The 13,864-nt window shown below is 51.6% G+C and overlaps 1 protein-coding gene across 1 annotated transcript in view; it reads right to left on the bottom strand.

The window, feature by feature from the left end:
• Positions 1 to 262: 262 nt before the first annotated feature.
• The window catches only part of setdb1b (SET domain bifurcated histone lysine methyltransferase 1b), a 108,791-nt gene continuing 95,189 nt past the window's right edge, over positions 263 to 13,864 (bottom strand). The window contains exons 19-22 of the mRNA XM_052045939.1: positions 7,802 to 7,988; positions 3,703 to 3,908; positions 1,775 to 1,863; positions 263 to 1,282 (exon numbers count right to left, since the gene is read on the bottom strand). Of these exons, the coding sequence (XP_051901899.1) occupies positions 1,165 to 1,282; positions 1,775 to 1,863; positions 3,703 to 3,908; positions 7,802 to 7,988 (600 nt within the window). The 3' untranslated portion in view covers positions 263 to 1,164. The remainder of the gene's footprint in view (positions 1,283 to 1,774; positions 1,864 to 3,702; positions 3,909 to 7,801; positions 7,989 to 13,864) is intronic.

Raw genomic sequence — 13,864 nt, 5'->3', positions numbered from 1 at the left:
TTGAGGGGCTGAGGAAACCCCTCGAACAATGAAAGGGGGAAATCACCTCAGGGGCAATAGTGCTATGCTTGTCTTTTTTCTTTGACGTTTACACTACCGACTGTAACAACCATGAATGTTAAGGTTTTGTTTTTCACTGTTTCTTCCTTTTATCATGAATACAGTCTACTTTTGAAATAAAATAAATAAAAGTCTGCACAAGGATCGTATGGCAGTGTGCTCAGGTATGAAGGCACAAAGACGAGTGGTTTTAAATAAAAAAGAGAATGGATTGTGTGGTTTTATTCAGTGACATGTACACGAGGTGGTGGGGGAGGGGTGGGGTTTGGGGGCGGGGGCAAGCCTGCTGTGGAGAGCTGTGAACCTCAGCAGATTTGCGATACGGCGCGGGCAGTCTCCCTGGAGGCGCTCGGCTTCGAGCCGGGAGTGGGGAGGACGTGCCGGGAGTCAGTCGCTCCCGGGACGAGGTTCGGGTCGAGGGGACAGGGTGGCGGCAGAAGGTGTTGATGAGGTGGCAGCAGGCACCTCCCACGACCGATCACAGGGGCCTGGGGATGGATGACACACACTCACATGTTAAACAGAGGCCGTTGCCTTTGTTCCTCGGAGGGAGGTGGCAACAGTGGGACAGGCCGCTCCAGAGTCCTGTGGGTGGGGGGTGGGGGAGGAAGGGGAGTATGAGGGCTTTAGGTGGCCCAGCCGACACCGGGTGTGGGGAGGAAGGAGTAACAGAGACCCCTTCAGAAGGGCAGGTGTACCCCCCCCCCAAAAGCCAGGACTGCGGGGAGACACCCCCGGCTCTTGTTTTAGGGCTGGGTGTGTGTGTGTGCGTGTCACAGCTGTGTGGGTGGGGCAGATCGCTGATCCCCAGGAGGCAGCTTGTTCCTTCCTTGGAACCCTCAAGATCGGGGTGGGAGGAAGGGGACCTCCAGGGCTGCTCGGGCTTTCCCCGCGCACTCCCCATTGTTCACCTGGGGGGGGGGGGCCTCTCCAGAGCATCTGAGGATCCCGACAGGGAACGCGGGAGTATTGGGGGGAGGGGTGCGGCGGGTCACTCCACAGCCTGGTGGGGAGGTGAGGTGGCGGTGGGTGGGAGAGAGGGGGGTGTGTTTGGCTGGGGTAAGGGGGCACCTCGCTTGTTGGCAGGAGGTGGGGCGGGGGTGCCTACAGCAGCCGCCCCCTGCATTCTGTAGAGCCACAGCAGCAGAGCAGCTGCTTGCCCTCCACGCTGCCCACCTCGTAGTTGTAGTCCCAGGTCAGCTCCGTCCCAGCGCGGATCCTCCTGCGGAAGAAGGGGACACTCAGCCATCCTGCCTTCCAAGGGGTCTCCCCCGCGCTCACCCCGCCGCTGGCAGTGGCTCGCTCCTGGCATCCCAACCCCAGGCCACTTGGCCCTTCCGACCCATTCCATCCCACCCGTCTCAGATCCCCGAGCGAAACCTCAGGAGCCCGCGAGGTGCAGGCACAGGTGTAAAACCATGCACGTACCCAATTCCACCCCCCACCCCCATCTTGGTGTGCAGATGAGTCTCTTCACACCAGCCCCCCCTCCTAAATTTTAAAGTGGGGCTTCCCCCCACCACCCCCGTATCCTCCCCCATCCACTCCTCCCTGCTGTATAACCAACCCCATCCGCATTTAACCCTTTCAACCCCAGTCTCACTGTGGGGTAAAGTTCGGCGTGGCTCCGAGGACCATCCCCCTCCCTCCCAGCGCTCTCTGAGGCAGACGGCGCCTGCCCCAGCGGTCAACCGGGTCCCCGTGCGGGACTTACTTGCTGGCGAAGAACGCCACCCAGGGGAAGCGGAGGTCATGCGTGTCCACGAACACATTCTGCACGAAGAGGTTGGGGCTGCAGCTGTGCTGTAAGGTCAGAGAGGGTAGGGTTCAGGGTCAGAGAACAGGAGCTTACCCCCACACCCCCCCCCCCCCCGCCACCCCCTTCCCCCCAATCACACCGCCACCCTGGGCCGGCTCTGTCCCACTCCCCTGGGGTAGTGGGAGCGACTTTAAACCGGGATGTCACACCACTTCTGGTTGGACAGGGTCACCAAGGCAAAGAAACGCAGGCCCTTCCGCCTATTGAGTCTGTGCTAACCACCAACCACCCATTTACATTGATCCCATTTTATTCTACCCACCAATTTCTCCCTCACCCACGCGCCAGGGGAGGGCGATTTACAGCAGCTGATTAACCCACACCCCACACGATGTGGGAGGGAACTGGAGCCCTCAGGGGAAACCCACATGGTCAGGGGGAGAGCATGCAAACCCCACACACACACAGCACCGGAAGTTGGGATCGAACCCGGGTCTCCGGGACTGTGAGGCAGCGGCTCTACCCGCTGCACCACCATGCCGCACATGTCTGCTGCAAGGAAAAGTTCACCCACCTCTTCCTTTGAGCACTGATGGCAGTTTACCAATTTACTACCTCTGTCTACACTTCCCACTGCCTCAGTAAAGCAGCCAACCTAATCAAAGACCCCTCCCATCCCTGGCATCCTCTCTTCAACCCTCCCCCATCGGGCAGAAGATACAAAAGCCTGAAGCACCAGGCTCAAGGACAGCTTCTAGCCCGCTGTTATAAGACTATTGAATGATAAGATGGACTCTTGACCTCACAATCTACCTCGTCGTGGCCCTTGCACCTTATTGTCTGCCTGCACTGCACTTTCTCGGTAAGTGTAACACTTTATTCTGTATTCTGTTATTGCTTTTCCCTTGTACTACCTCGATGTACTGATGTGATGAAATGATCTGTATGGATGGCAGTTTTTCCACTGTAGTTTGGTACATGTGACAATAATAAACCAATTTACCTCTGTCCAGACTCCTTCCCCTGGGAATTTATAAGGAGCTGCTGGTTTCTGAGCCTCAATTCATCACGCACACCCTACTACACCCTGGGGTTTGACATCAGACACCTCTGAACAACTGAATCCCAGGGCTGCTCTGGTATCTGAAGGGGCTGCTCCTTCCCTTCTGGAGGCATTTTAGCCCCACCCTCTTGATAATGTGGTCATCCAGTGCGGGGAGGTGGATTGGGAGGGGGACACCCTGGTTGCCTTGCTCCTGGGGTGGAGTAGCTGTCTGTGGGTTACGGAGGCGGGCAGCCGAGGGCTCTGCCCAAGCTGTACCTCACCAGCGCCTCTACTTCCTCAGGAGGCTAAAGAGATTCGGCATGACCCCGTTGACCCTCACCGATTTTTATCGATGCACCATAGAAAGCATCCTATCCGGATGCATCACAGCTTGATACGACAACTGCTTTGCCTGTGACTGCAAGAAACCGCAGAGAGTTGTGGACACAGCCCAGCGCGTCACGGAAACCAGCCTCCCCTCCGTGGACTCTGTCTATACTTCCCGCTGCCTCGGTAAAGCAGCCGACATAATCAAAGACCCCTCCCACCCTGGACATTCTCTCTTCTCCCCCCTCCGATCAGGCAGAAGATACAAAAGCCTGAAAGCACGTATCACCAGGCTTAAGGACAGCTTCCATCACCGTACCTCGGTACAAGTGACAATAATAAACCAATGTACCAAGTCTAGTTACTGTTGTAGTTTGTGGTGACTTGTTGTAGTGTTGCAGTACTTATAATAAACTTGTTAAAGAAAAGGGATGTTCTGGTGCGTGGTGGTCATTGCACACCCTCCCCTTGTAGCTGCCCCCCTCCCTCACCACCGGCCCTGCGGACTTACGTTGAGGTAGCGGCCCAGGTTCCCCTCCAGCTTCGCGTCGATGATGTAGCAAGACTCCTCGCCGTCGTAGAACTGCCTGGTGCTCTTGCGGCCGGCACCCCCTTCTCCCTTCTCCATGTTCGACGCCTTCACCGCGATCCCGTGCGTCGACTTGAGGGCGAAGCCCCGGGTTGACTTGACTGCCACTTGCCGCTTGTTGGCACCATCTGCGGGGGGGAGGGGGGGGGGGGAGGTGCAGACGTGGGTTAGGGCAGCGTCTCTCACTGCAGGGGAATGACCGAGGTGCCCCCGACTTGGGTGAAGGGGCTACGGCCCCAAACAGCTGAGGATTTCTTTCCTCAGCTTCGCTGCTAGCTTCCATCCTGCCCTCAACTCCGAGGCGCTACCTAGGCCTGCCTTTTGGTCTGTGTTCCAAACCTGCTCTGGCACCACCCAGTCCAACTCTGCTTGATGCTGCCATCAAGCAGGAGGTACAGGAGCCTGAAGACCCACAAAGAAATTCAGTATGTCCCCTTTGACACTCACCAACTTTTATCAATGCACCATAGAAAGCATCCTATCTGGATCTTTCATTGCTTGGTACGGCAACTGCTCTGCCCAGGACCGCAAGAAACTGCAGAGAGTTGTGGACACTGCCCAGCACATCACGGACACCAGCCTCCCCTCATTGGACTCTCTATCTCTCGTTGTCTTGGTGAAGCAGCCAGCATAATCAAAGACCCCACCCACCCGGGTCATTCTCTCTTCTCTCCTCTTCCATCGGCTAGAAGATACAGGAGCCTGAGGGCACGTACCACCAGACTTAAGGACAGCTTCTACCCCACCGTGATAAGACTATTGAACGGTTCCCTTATACGATGAGATGGACTCTGACCTCACGATCTACCTTGTTGTGACCTTGCACCTTATTTGCACTGCACTTTCCCTGTAGCTGTGACACTTTACTCTGTACTGTTATTGTTTTTACCTGTACTACCTCAATGCACTCTGTACTACGCCAATGTAACTGCACTGTGTAATGAATTGACCTGTACGATCGGTATGTAAGACAAGTTTTTCACTGTAGCTCGGTACAAGTGACAATCATAAACCAATACCTCAAGATTCAACAACAGCTTCTTCCCCACTACCTTGGTCAATATCTCCTTCAACTTGCACCAATGTTTGTCGCGTAAGTTATGCAAACTTATTTCAGTTCACATTAACTTATGTTTGTAATGAACTGAGCTGCTGCTGCCAAAAGCTAATTTTCATGGCGTTTATACCCTGGGTGTGTGCGGCCATGACAATAAACTTGAACTTTCTCTGCGACATCAACAACTGCATTGGTGCGGACTCCCGCACCCGTGAGGAACTTGTGGTTAGCATAACGCTATTACAGTGCCAGCGACCCAGGTTCAATTCCGGCCGCTGCCTGTAAGGAGTTTGTATGTTCTACCCCTGTGTCTGCGTGGGTTTCCTCCGGGTGCTCTGGTTTCCTCCCAAATTCCAAAGGTGTACGGGTTAGGAAGTCGTGGGCATGCTATGTTGGCACTGGAAGTGTGGCGACACTTGCGGGCTGCCCCCAGAACACTCTACGCAAAAGATGCACTTCTCTGTGTGTTTCGATGTACATGTGACCAATAAAGAAATCTTAATTTTGTCAACTTGACAGAGGGGTATAAGATTATGAGAGGCATAGAGTGGACAGCCAGCACCCTTTTTCCACCCAGAGTGGCAATAGCTAATACCATCTGTTTAAGATGAGTGGAGGAAAGTTCAGGGGGGGATGTCAAAGGTAGGTTTTTTTTTTAAGAAACACAGTGGTGGGTGCCTGGAATGCACTGCCAGGGTTGGTGGCAGAGGCTGATAGAATAGGGACATTTAAGAGCAATAGGGACATTTAAAAGACTCCGGGATAGGCACATGGATGTAAGAAAAATGGAGGGTCCTGGGCTGTGTGGGAGGGAAAGGTTAGATTGATCGTGGGGTAGGTTTATATAGGTCGGCACAACATTGTGGGCCGAAGGGCCTGTACTGTGCTGTGGTGTTCTACGTTCTATGTTCACTGCTAACTTCCACCCCACCCTCAGATTCAAACCATGTTCCACCTTCCTTACCCGTCAGATCCCGTCGTCTGCAGCCCTTTGTTGCCTCCACCTGCCACCCTCAGGACACAGAACAGCACAGCAGAGAAACAAAAGGACTGCTGAGTTCCTCCAGCATCACTGTGTTTTTCTGTACAGCAGAGGAACAGGCCCTTCGGCCCACGATGTCTGTGCCGACCACCATGCCAGATTAAACTCTCTTTTGCCTGCACATGGTCCACATCCCTCCGTATTCGCGTGTCTAACAGCCTCTGTCGTTATCGCCACCCTTCCCTCCTCTGACTGCAGCCCTCTGTCACCTCCCAGCCTCCGTCGCTCTCTCCACTCTCCCCTCCTCCATCTGCCCGTCGCCCTTCCTCGCCTGGATCCACCCATCACCTGCCGCCCCCTTCCCCTCTTTATACCAGCTGTCTCCCCTCTACTCCTTCAGTCCAGATGAAGGGTCTCGAGCCGAAACGTCGACCGTCCTCTTCCCTCCACGGACGCTGCCCGACCCGCTGAGTTCCTCTAGCTTTTTGTGTGTTGCTCTAGATTCCAGCATCGGCAGTCTCTTGTTACCCTCTCCTTAGATGCTGCTAGGTGTCCCCAGCATTTTCAAATAGACGGACAGGCACAGAGGAGGGAGGAAGCAGCCGAACTGTGATACCTTGCTGTCTAGTCCTTCAGTGTGGCATCACCCCCGTGCTCACTGACTTACACAGGTCCCGCGCTGGCTTTCAATGCATACAAAACGCTGGAGGAACTCAGCAGGTCAGGCAGCATCTATCCGGGGAAATGAAAAGTCGACGTTTTGAGGCCCTCCATCACATCTGCAGTCTCTCTTGGGTCTCTGTTCCAAGCAGGCTTGCCTTCATTCTAAATGTTCACCCTCAGCTGGCAACCCCTTGTGGTCTCCCTTCCTTCCCACCTCAGTAACCTGCTGCAGTCTCTGAGCTCGCCTTCCCTGTGCTCCTCTGATTCCAGTCTCGTGTCTGCAGCTGCCTGGGCCCCGAGCTCCAGAATTCCCTCCCTCAACCTCTCCTCTGAAGGCAGACTATGAAGCTGGCTCGTTCAATCAAGCTCTTCTCCAATCCTGATAACATCAGCCAGTGTGCTGAATGGAGTCATGGGAACAGGCTCTTCGGCCCAACTTGTCCATGCTGACCATCAAGTACCCATCCACACTAATCTCATTTAGCAGCACTTGGTCTCTGCCTTGATGATTCAAGTGCTCGTCCGGATGTGGTGAGGGTCTCTGCCTCCTCCACCTCTCAGGCAGTGCGTTCCTGATTCCAACTATGCAAAAGCCGCACTTCACTGTGTGTTTCGATGTACATGTGACTAATAAAGAGATCTCATGCGACAATAATAGACCAATTACCTACTGTGGATGGGAATGGCGCAACGGGTACAGTCAGTGCCTCATGGCTCCAGAGATCCGGATTTGATCCTGGCCTTCAGCTGTGTGTGCGCGCGCACGTGCGGAGAGTGTGTGTGTGAGAGAGCGAGAGCGAGAGCGAGAGCAAGAGAGAGTCTGTGTGTATAGTTTGCACGTTCTCCCTGTTTGTGGAGTTTGCACGTTCCCTTGCATGTCCCAATGACGTGCGGGATTGGTGGGTTAATCAGCCACTGTGAACTGCCCCCCAGTGTGTGTGGGTGAGGGGTAGAATCCGGTTGGGTGGGGGGCGGGTGGGAAGTTGACAGAAATATGGGGAGAGTAAAATCGGTGTAAAAACCGCATGGTTGATGGTTAGCACAGACTTGGTGGGCCGAAGGCCCGTTTCTGTGCAGTATAACCCTTGTACCCTAGACCTACGCCCTCTGGGATGTGGGAGGGGGCGAGGGAGGGAGGTCTCCCCACTATCTACCCCATCTATGCCTCCGATGATCCCATACACCTCAGGTACGTGCCCCTCAGCTCCAACCACTCGTCCCATCTCCCCCATGCAGGACAGTGCCCTACTGCGTCCGACAGGCCGTCCCGCACGAGCCACCGGCGCTAACGCGGGCGGGCGGGGTGGGCGCACCCTCACCTGCGTTCTTTGGGTCCCCCTCATCCTTCTTGCCCCCGCTGTCCTCGGAGCCGGAGGAGATGGTCTGGACGTCATCGCTGTCGTTACAGGCGGCCGGGGCCTGAGCCGCGCCCTGCCGCCGGCTGCCGCTGGTCTGGGTGCCTGTGTCCATCTCGCTGTCCGAGCTGCTCGACAACGTCATCACCTCCTGTGCGGGACGGCGAAGGGGAGGAGCTTAGAGGCGTGGCAACAGGCCCTTCAGCCCACCGCATTCATGCTCACCCTCACCACCACCACCTACACTAATCTCATTTGCCCTCATCAGGTCCATAGAACCATAGAACACTACAGCACAGAAAATAAGCCATTTGGCCCTTCTAGTCTGTGCTGAAATTTTGTTCCCCTAGTCCCATCGACCTGCACCCAGTCCATAACCCTCCAGACCTCTTCTGTCCATGTATCTATCCAATTTATTCTTAAAACTCAAGAGTGAGCCCGCATTTACCACATCAGATGGCAGCTCGTTCCACATTCCCACCATTCTCTGAGTGAAGAAGTTCCCCCTAAACCTTTCCCCTTTCACCCTAAGGCCATGTCCTCTCGTACTTCTCTCTCCTAATCTAGGTGGAGAGAGCCTACTCGCATTAACTCTGTCTATACCCCTCAATTTTGTAAACCTCTATTCCTTGGAGCGCAGAAGAATGAGGGGAGATTTGATCAAGTCCTAAGCTATTCAATCTTTCCCTGTAACTCAACTCCTGAAGACCCGGCAACATTCTAGTAAATCTCCTCTGCACTCTTTCAATCTCACTGATATCCTTCCTATAGTTAGGTGACCAGAACTGCGCACAATACTCCAAATCTGGCCTCACCAATGTCTTATACAACCTCACCATAACATCCCAACTCCTATACTCAATATTTTGAGTATACCCACATCCATGAACGGTTCCCTTACACAATGAGATGGGCTCTGACCTCACGATCTACCTTGTTGTGACCTTGCACCTTATTGTACTGCACTTTCTCTGCAGCTGTGACACTTTACTCTGTACTGTTATTGTTTTTACCTGTACTACCTCAATGCACTCTGTACTAACCCAATGTAACTGCACTGTGTAATGAATTGACCTGTACGATCGGTACGCAAGGCAAGTTTTTCACTGGACCTCGGTACAAGTGACAATAATAAACCAATACCATCTGTGCCTTGCCTATTCGGCATCAAGCCCAGCACAGGTATCATGGGCCGAATACTGTTCTATTTAACTGTCTGTCTGAATGCCCCTTAAACGCAGTGACTGGATCTGATTCAACCACCTCCTCTGACAGCACATTCCAGATATCACCCTCTCTGTGTAGTTTTGTACCACTCACTCCTCTCACATCCCCTTTTAAGACTCCTTCCTCTCACCTTAAACCTCTTGTCAGTCTTTTTCCCCACAGCAGGGGTATCAAAAACAAGAGGGTAGTCCACCTCGTCCACACCTCTTGTTAAGTTGTACGCACCTCCATCAGGTTCCCCAAGCCCCTTTCCCCTCCTTCGCTCCAGGGAAAACAGTCCCACCCTGTTCTGATCTGTCTCCCGTAAGTGAAGTCCTCCAATCCAGGCACTGTTACCTGGGGGAATCTCCTCTGCACTCCCTCCAGCGCAACCACATCCTCACTGTAGTGTGCACACAGTGCTCCAAGTGCAGTCTGACCGGTGCTTTGTAAAGTTGCAACGTAACGTCCCAACTTTTATACGCGAAAGTTTGTTTAGCAGCCTTCCCCTCACCATTGCGGGACCTCCCGAACAGTAGTGGGAGAGGTCCCTGCTTTGGTTGGGGGGGGGGGGGGGGTCTTCTCTGCTTTTTTTTGTTGGAATACACTGGTTTATTCTCTAAAAGCACTACAAAACTGACATCCAGTGTCAAAACTACAACAACTGACACAAGAAAGAAAAAACTACGCAGAGATATTTTACCTACACAACTACAGCAGAAAACACTAACCAACAACTGCAAATCGCACTACTTCAGATAAGAATCTCTATTTCCATATGATATAAGCTGAACTTTTTCAAATCCCTTTCAATAACCTTTGAGTACAGAGGAGCGGAGCTAACGACATAATAATGTTTTTTTCTAAACCGAAGAAATAGCAGGACAGTTTTTTGTTTGGAAGTTTTTTGGTTTGCTTTGGCTATTATTTTTTTTGATACTCTTTTCATATAATTAAATCTTTCAATTTTTTTTGTATCACGCTCACTTAGCAAGAGATTGGGAGATTCAGATTATATTTTTTTACTCCCTGTGCGTGTATATAATAGCTGTTATGACTGTTATCCCGATCTCTCCGCACCGTGTATAATCATTGTTTTGTATATTAATTTTAATTAATTTGAAATTCAATAAAAAGATTGAAAAAGAACGAATCTCGTTCACACCATCCAAGACACACGCAATCCACTGCTGGTGGGCTGTAGGTCGGAGATACAATGCTCACCAGTGCCTCTACTTCCTCAGGAGGCTAAAGAAATTTGGCATGACCCCGTTGACTCTCACCAATTTTTATCAATGCACCATAGAAAGCATCCTATCTGGATGTACCGCAGCTTGGTACGGCAACTGCTCTGCCCAGGACCGCAAGAAACCGCAGAGAGTTGTGGACACAGCCCAGTGCATCACGGACACCAGCCTCCCCTCATTGGACTCTGTCTTTACCTCTCGCTGCCTTGGCAAAGCAGCCAGCATAATCAAAGACCCCGCCCACCTGGGTCATTCTCTCTTCTCCCCTCTCCCATCAGGCAGAAGATACAGGAGCCTGAGGGCACGTACCACCAGGCTCAAGGACAGCTTCTACCCCACTGTGATAAGACTATTGAACGGTTCCCTTACACGATGAGATGGACTCTGACCTCACGATCTACCTTGTTGTGACCTTGCACCTTATTGCACTGCAATTTCTCTGTAGCTGTGACACTTTACTCTGTACTGTTATTGTTTTTACTTGTACTACATCAATGCACTCTGTACTAACCCAATATAACTGCACTGTGTAATGAATTGACCTGTACAATCAATCTGCAAGACAAGTTTTTCACTGTACCTCGGTACAAGTGACAATAATAAACCAATACCAGTACTCTATACCAACTCATCCAACCATTACAAGGCAGGAGGGAGGTGCAATAAAAGATCTCCCGTTTAAAAGACGCTTGGACGGTTACACGGAGGCACAAGAGATGCTGGGATCTGGAGCGACACACAAAAGGAGCTGGAGGAACTCAGCAGGTCAGGCAGCATCCGTGGAGGGAGATAGCGAGTCAACATTTTGGGCCCCGACTGTCCGCTTCCCTCCTCAGAAGCTGCCTGACCCGCCGATTCCTCCAGCTCCTTTGTGCGTTGGACGGGTACAAGGAGAGGAAAGGTTTAGGGGGACACGGGCCAAACACTGGCAAATGGGACTGCCTCAGGTGGGTCGGCATGGACCAGTCGGGCCGAAGGGCCTGAATCCGTCCTCTACGACTCTTGTCCCTCTCGCCACAATTTAGCAACAGGTCCTCAACTTCTCCCCGATTGCTCAGGGAGAAGTTTTAGTGGCATGTCAAAGACTAGGCAACACTAAGGCTGGAGTACGTCTCCCTCTCTGGTCACATGGGGAGGGGGGAAAAGAGAGGAGTGGCCCCCTCCCCCTTGCCTCTCTGCGACTTAGATTGGCTGGAATTGCCACAGACAGCCAATGGAAAGCAGAGGTTGGTGGGCTCTTGATTAGACAGGGCGTTGAAGGTTACAAGGAGAAGGCGGGAGAATAACAGATCAGCTGGGATTGAATGGCGGAGCAGACTCGACGGGCCGAACGGCCCGGTTCTGCTCGTGTCTGATGGTCTAATTCTCACTTCCAAAACGGCAATCGCTTCTCTCTCCCTCCCCTCAGATGCTGCCTGACCTGGCGAGTATTTGCTGCTCCCCTTTTTCTCTTTATCACTGAAGTAGGTTAAGTTTTAGTGACGGTGACTAATGCCCGAGGCGTGCGTTGACTTTGTGGGGCAATTCGCCTTTATTGTGTGCAGTTCTGGTCGCCCCATTATAGGAAGGGTGTGGAGAGGGTGCAGAGTAGACTTACCAGGACGCTGCCTGGATTAGAGAGTATCAGCTATCAGGAGAGGTTGGGTTGTTTTCTCTGGAGAGTCGGACACATTTTTTTTTCCAAAACAGAGTGGTGGGTGCCTGGAACGGGCTGCCAAGGGTGGTGGTGAAAGCAGATAGAGACGTTTAAGAGGCTTTGGGTAGACGCAGGGAATGGATGGATTTGGTTACATACAGGCAGAAGGGATTGGTTTAATTTGGCATCACGTTGTGGGTTGAAGGGCCTGTTCCTGTGCTATTCTGTTCTATGTTAACAGGAGATTTGCAAAGCAAATTTTCTTTTATACACAGAGAGTGATATAATGCACTGCTGGGGAAGGGAAGCAGTTACGATAGCAACGTTTAGAAAGCACTTAGAAGGCACATGAACAGGCAGGGAATGGAGGGATACGGACCACGTGCAGGCAGGTGGGATTAGTTTGGATTGGCATCATGGTCGGCACAGACACAGTGGGCCGAAGGGCCTGTTCCTGTGCTGTACTGTTCTGCGTTCCATGTTCTAATCATTCTGGTAAATGCAAAGAAAAAATGGGCCCTGGGAAATAAAAAGAAATACTACCAAAGGAAAAAAAATAAATACCATCATTGCTTTCTATCGTGTACTCAGCAAACTCTGTACGTGGATGCACAATGGTCTCGATTCAGTGTAACATGAGTCTGTCCTTACTGCATACAGAGTCAGAGAGTCTTAAAGCAAGGAGCAGGCACTTCCGCCCACCACGTCCAAACGTGCCATCAAGTACCTTATACCACTCCCATTTTCTAGCACTTGATCATCACCTTGACCAAGCTTGGCTTCTACCCTAACCTCAGGTAATAAACTTCTCTATTGCCCTTTCCTAGTGAACTCCTAGGCCACCTAATTTATCCATTACATCTAATAACTTTAACATATATAGTTATATCTATAATACAGATTGTGGGCAGGAGGATGTATTTGTGCTTGGAGCAAGTTATGACTGGGGGAGTCCAGGACTAGGGCGAAACAGTCCTATAGTTAAAGGCAGCTATGAAGGCAGTAAAAGCTTGGAACTCCCTTCTTTATACGGCAATTGGTGCTCGGTCAGATGTTCCTTTTAAATCTGAGATTGACATAATTATGTTAATCAAAGGTATTAAGGAAAAATGCAGGTATTTGGAGTTAGGTCACGTATCAGCCATGATCTCACTGAATGGGAGGACATTGATATTCCTGCAATGTCCGGAAAGGGAACAACCAAAACTGTGGCGTCCCTTCCTGCAGGTGGTCACTCATTAGCAGTGCTGATTAAATAAAAATAAATTGTTACATTTTCTCATCTTTTCTTCTCCGTTTATGGCTAACACGAGGGGCATAAATCTAAGGTGGTTGGAGGGGGATGTCAAGGGTACGTTTTTCTTTTACACAGAGAGTGGTGGGTGCGTGGAACGCACTGCCTGCAGAGGCTGTGGGGCCAGATACATTAGGGACATTTAAGGGACTCTTAGACACATGAATGATAGAGAAATGGAGAACTATGTGGGAGGGAAGGGTTAGATAGATCTTAAAGCAGGATAAAATGTCGGCACAACATCATGGGCCGAAGGGCCTGTACTGTGCCGTAGTGTTCTATGTTCTAATACAGAAAATGCTGGAAACACTCAGCAGGTCAGGCAGCATCTGCGGAACAAGAAGCAGGGGGAATGCTTCAGGTGTGAGACCCTTCATTAGAAATGGGCAGAGTTCCCAGTTCTCAGGAAAGGTTCTTGACACAAAACGTCAACAGTTTCTCTCTCCACTTCGGTGGCACGGCCTAATACTGTTTCAGCGTTGATATCAAGGTTTATATTAACTAACCTCAACCCACTCCAGGAACTAAAAATACGAAAAAGAAAAGCTTGCAGATCTTGGGAAGTCTGCAGAGAGAGAAACGGTTAACTCTTCGGATAGGAGACCCCCATTATTTCTTGGGAAGAGTTTTAAGTTCTAACGAGG

Source organism: Pristis pectinata, chromosome 40 (genome assembly GCF_009764475.1).
Source record: "Pristis pectinata isolate sPriPec2 chromosome 40, sPriPec2.1.pri, whole genome shotgun sequence".
NCBI lineage: Eukaryota > Metazoa > Chordata > Chondrichthyes > Rhinopristiformes > Pristidae > Pristis > Pristis pectinata.
This window is presented reverse-complemented; position numbering and strand designations above follow the sequence as displayed.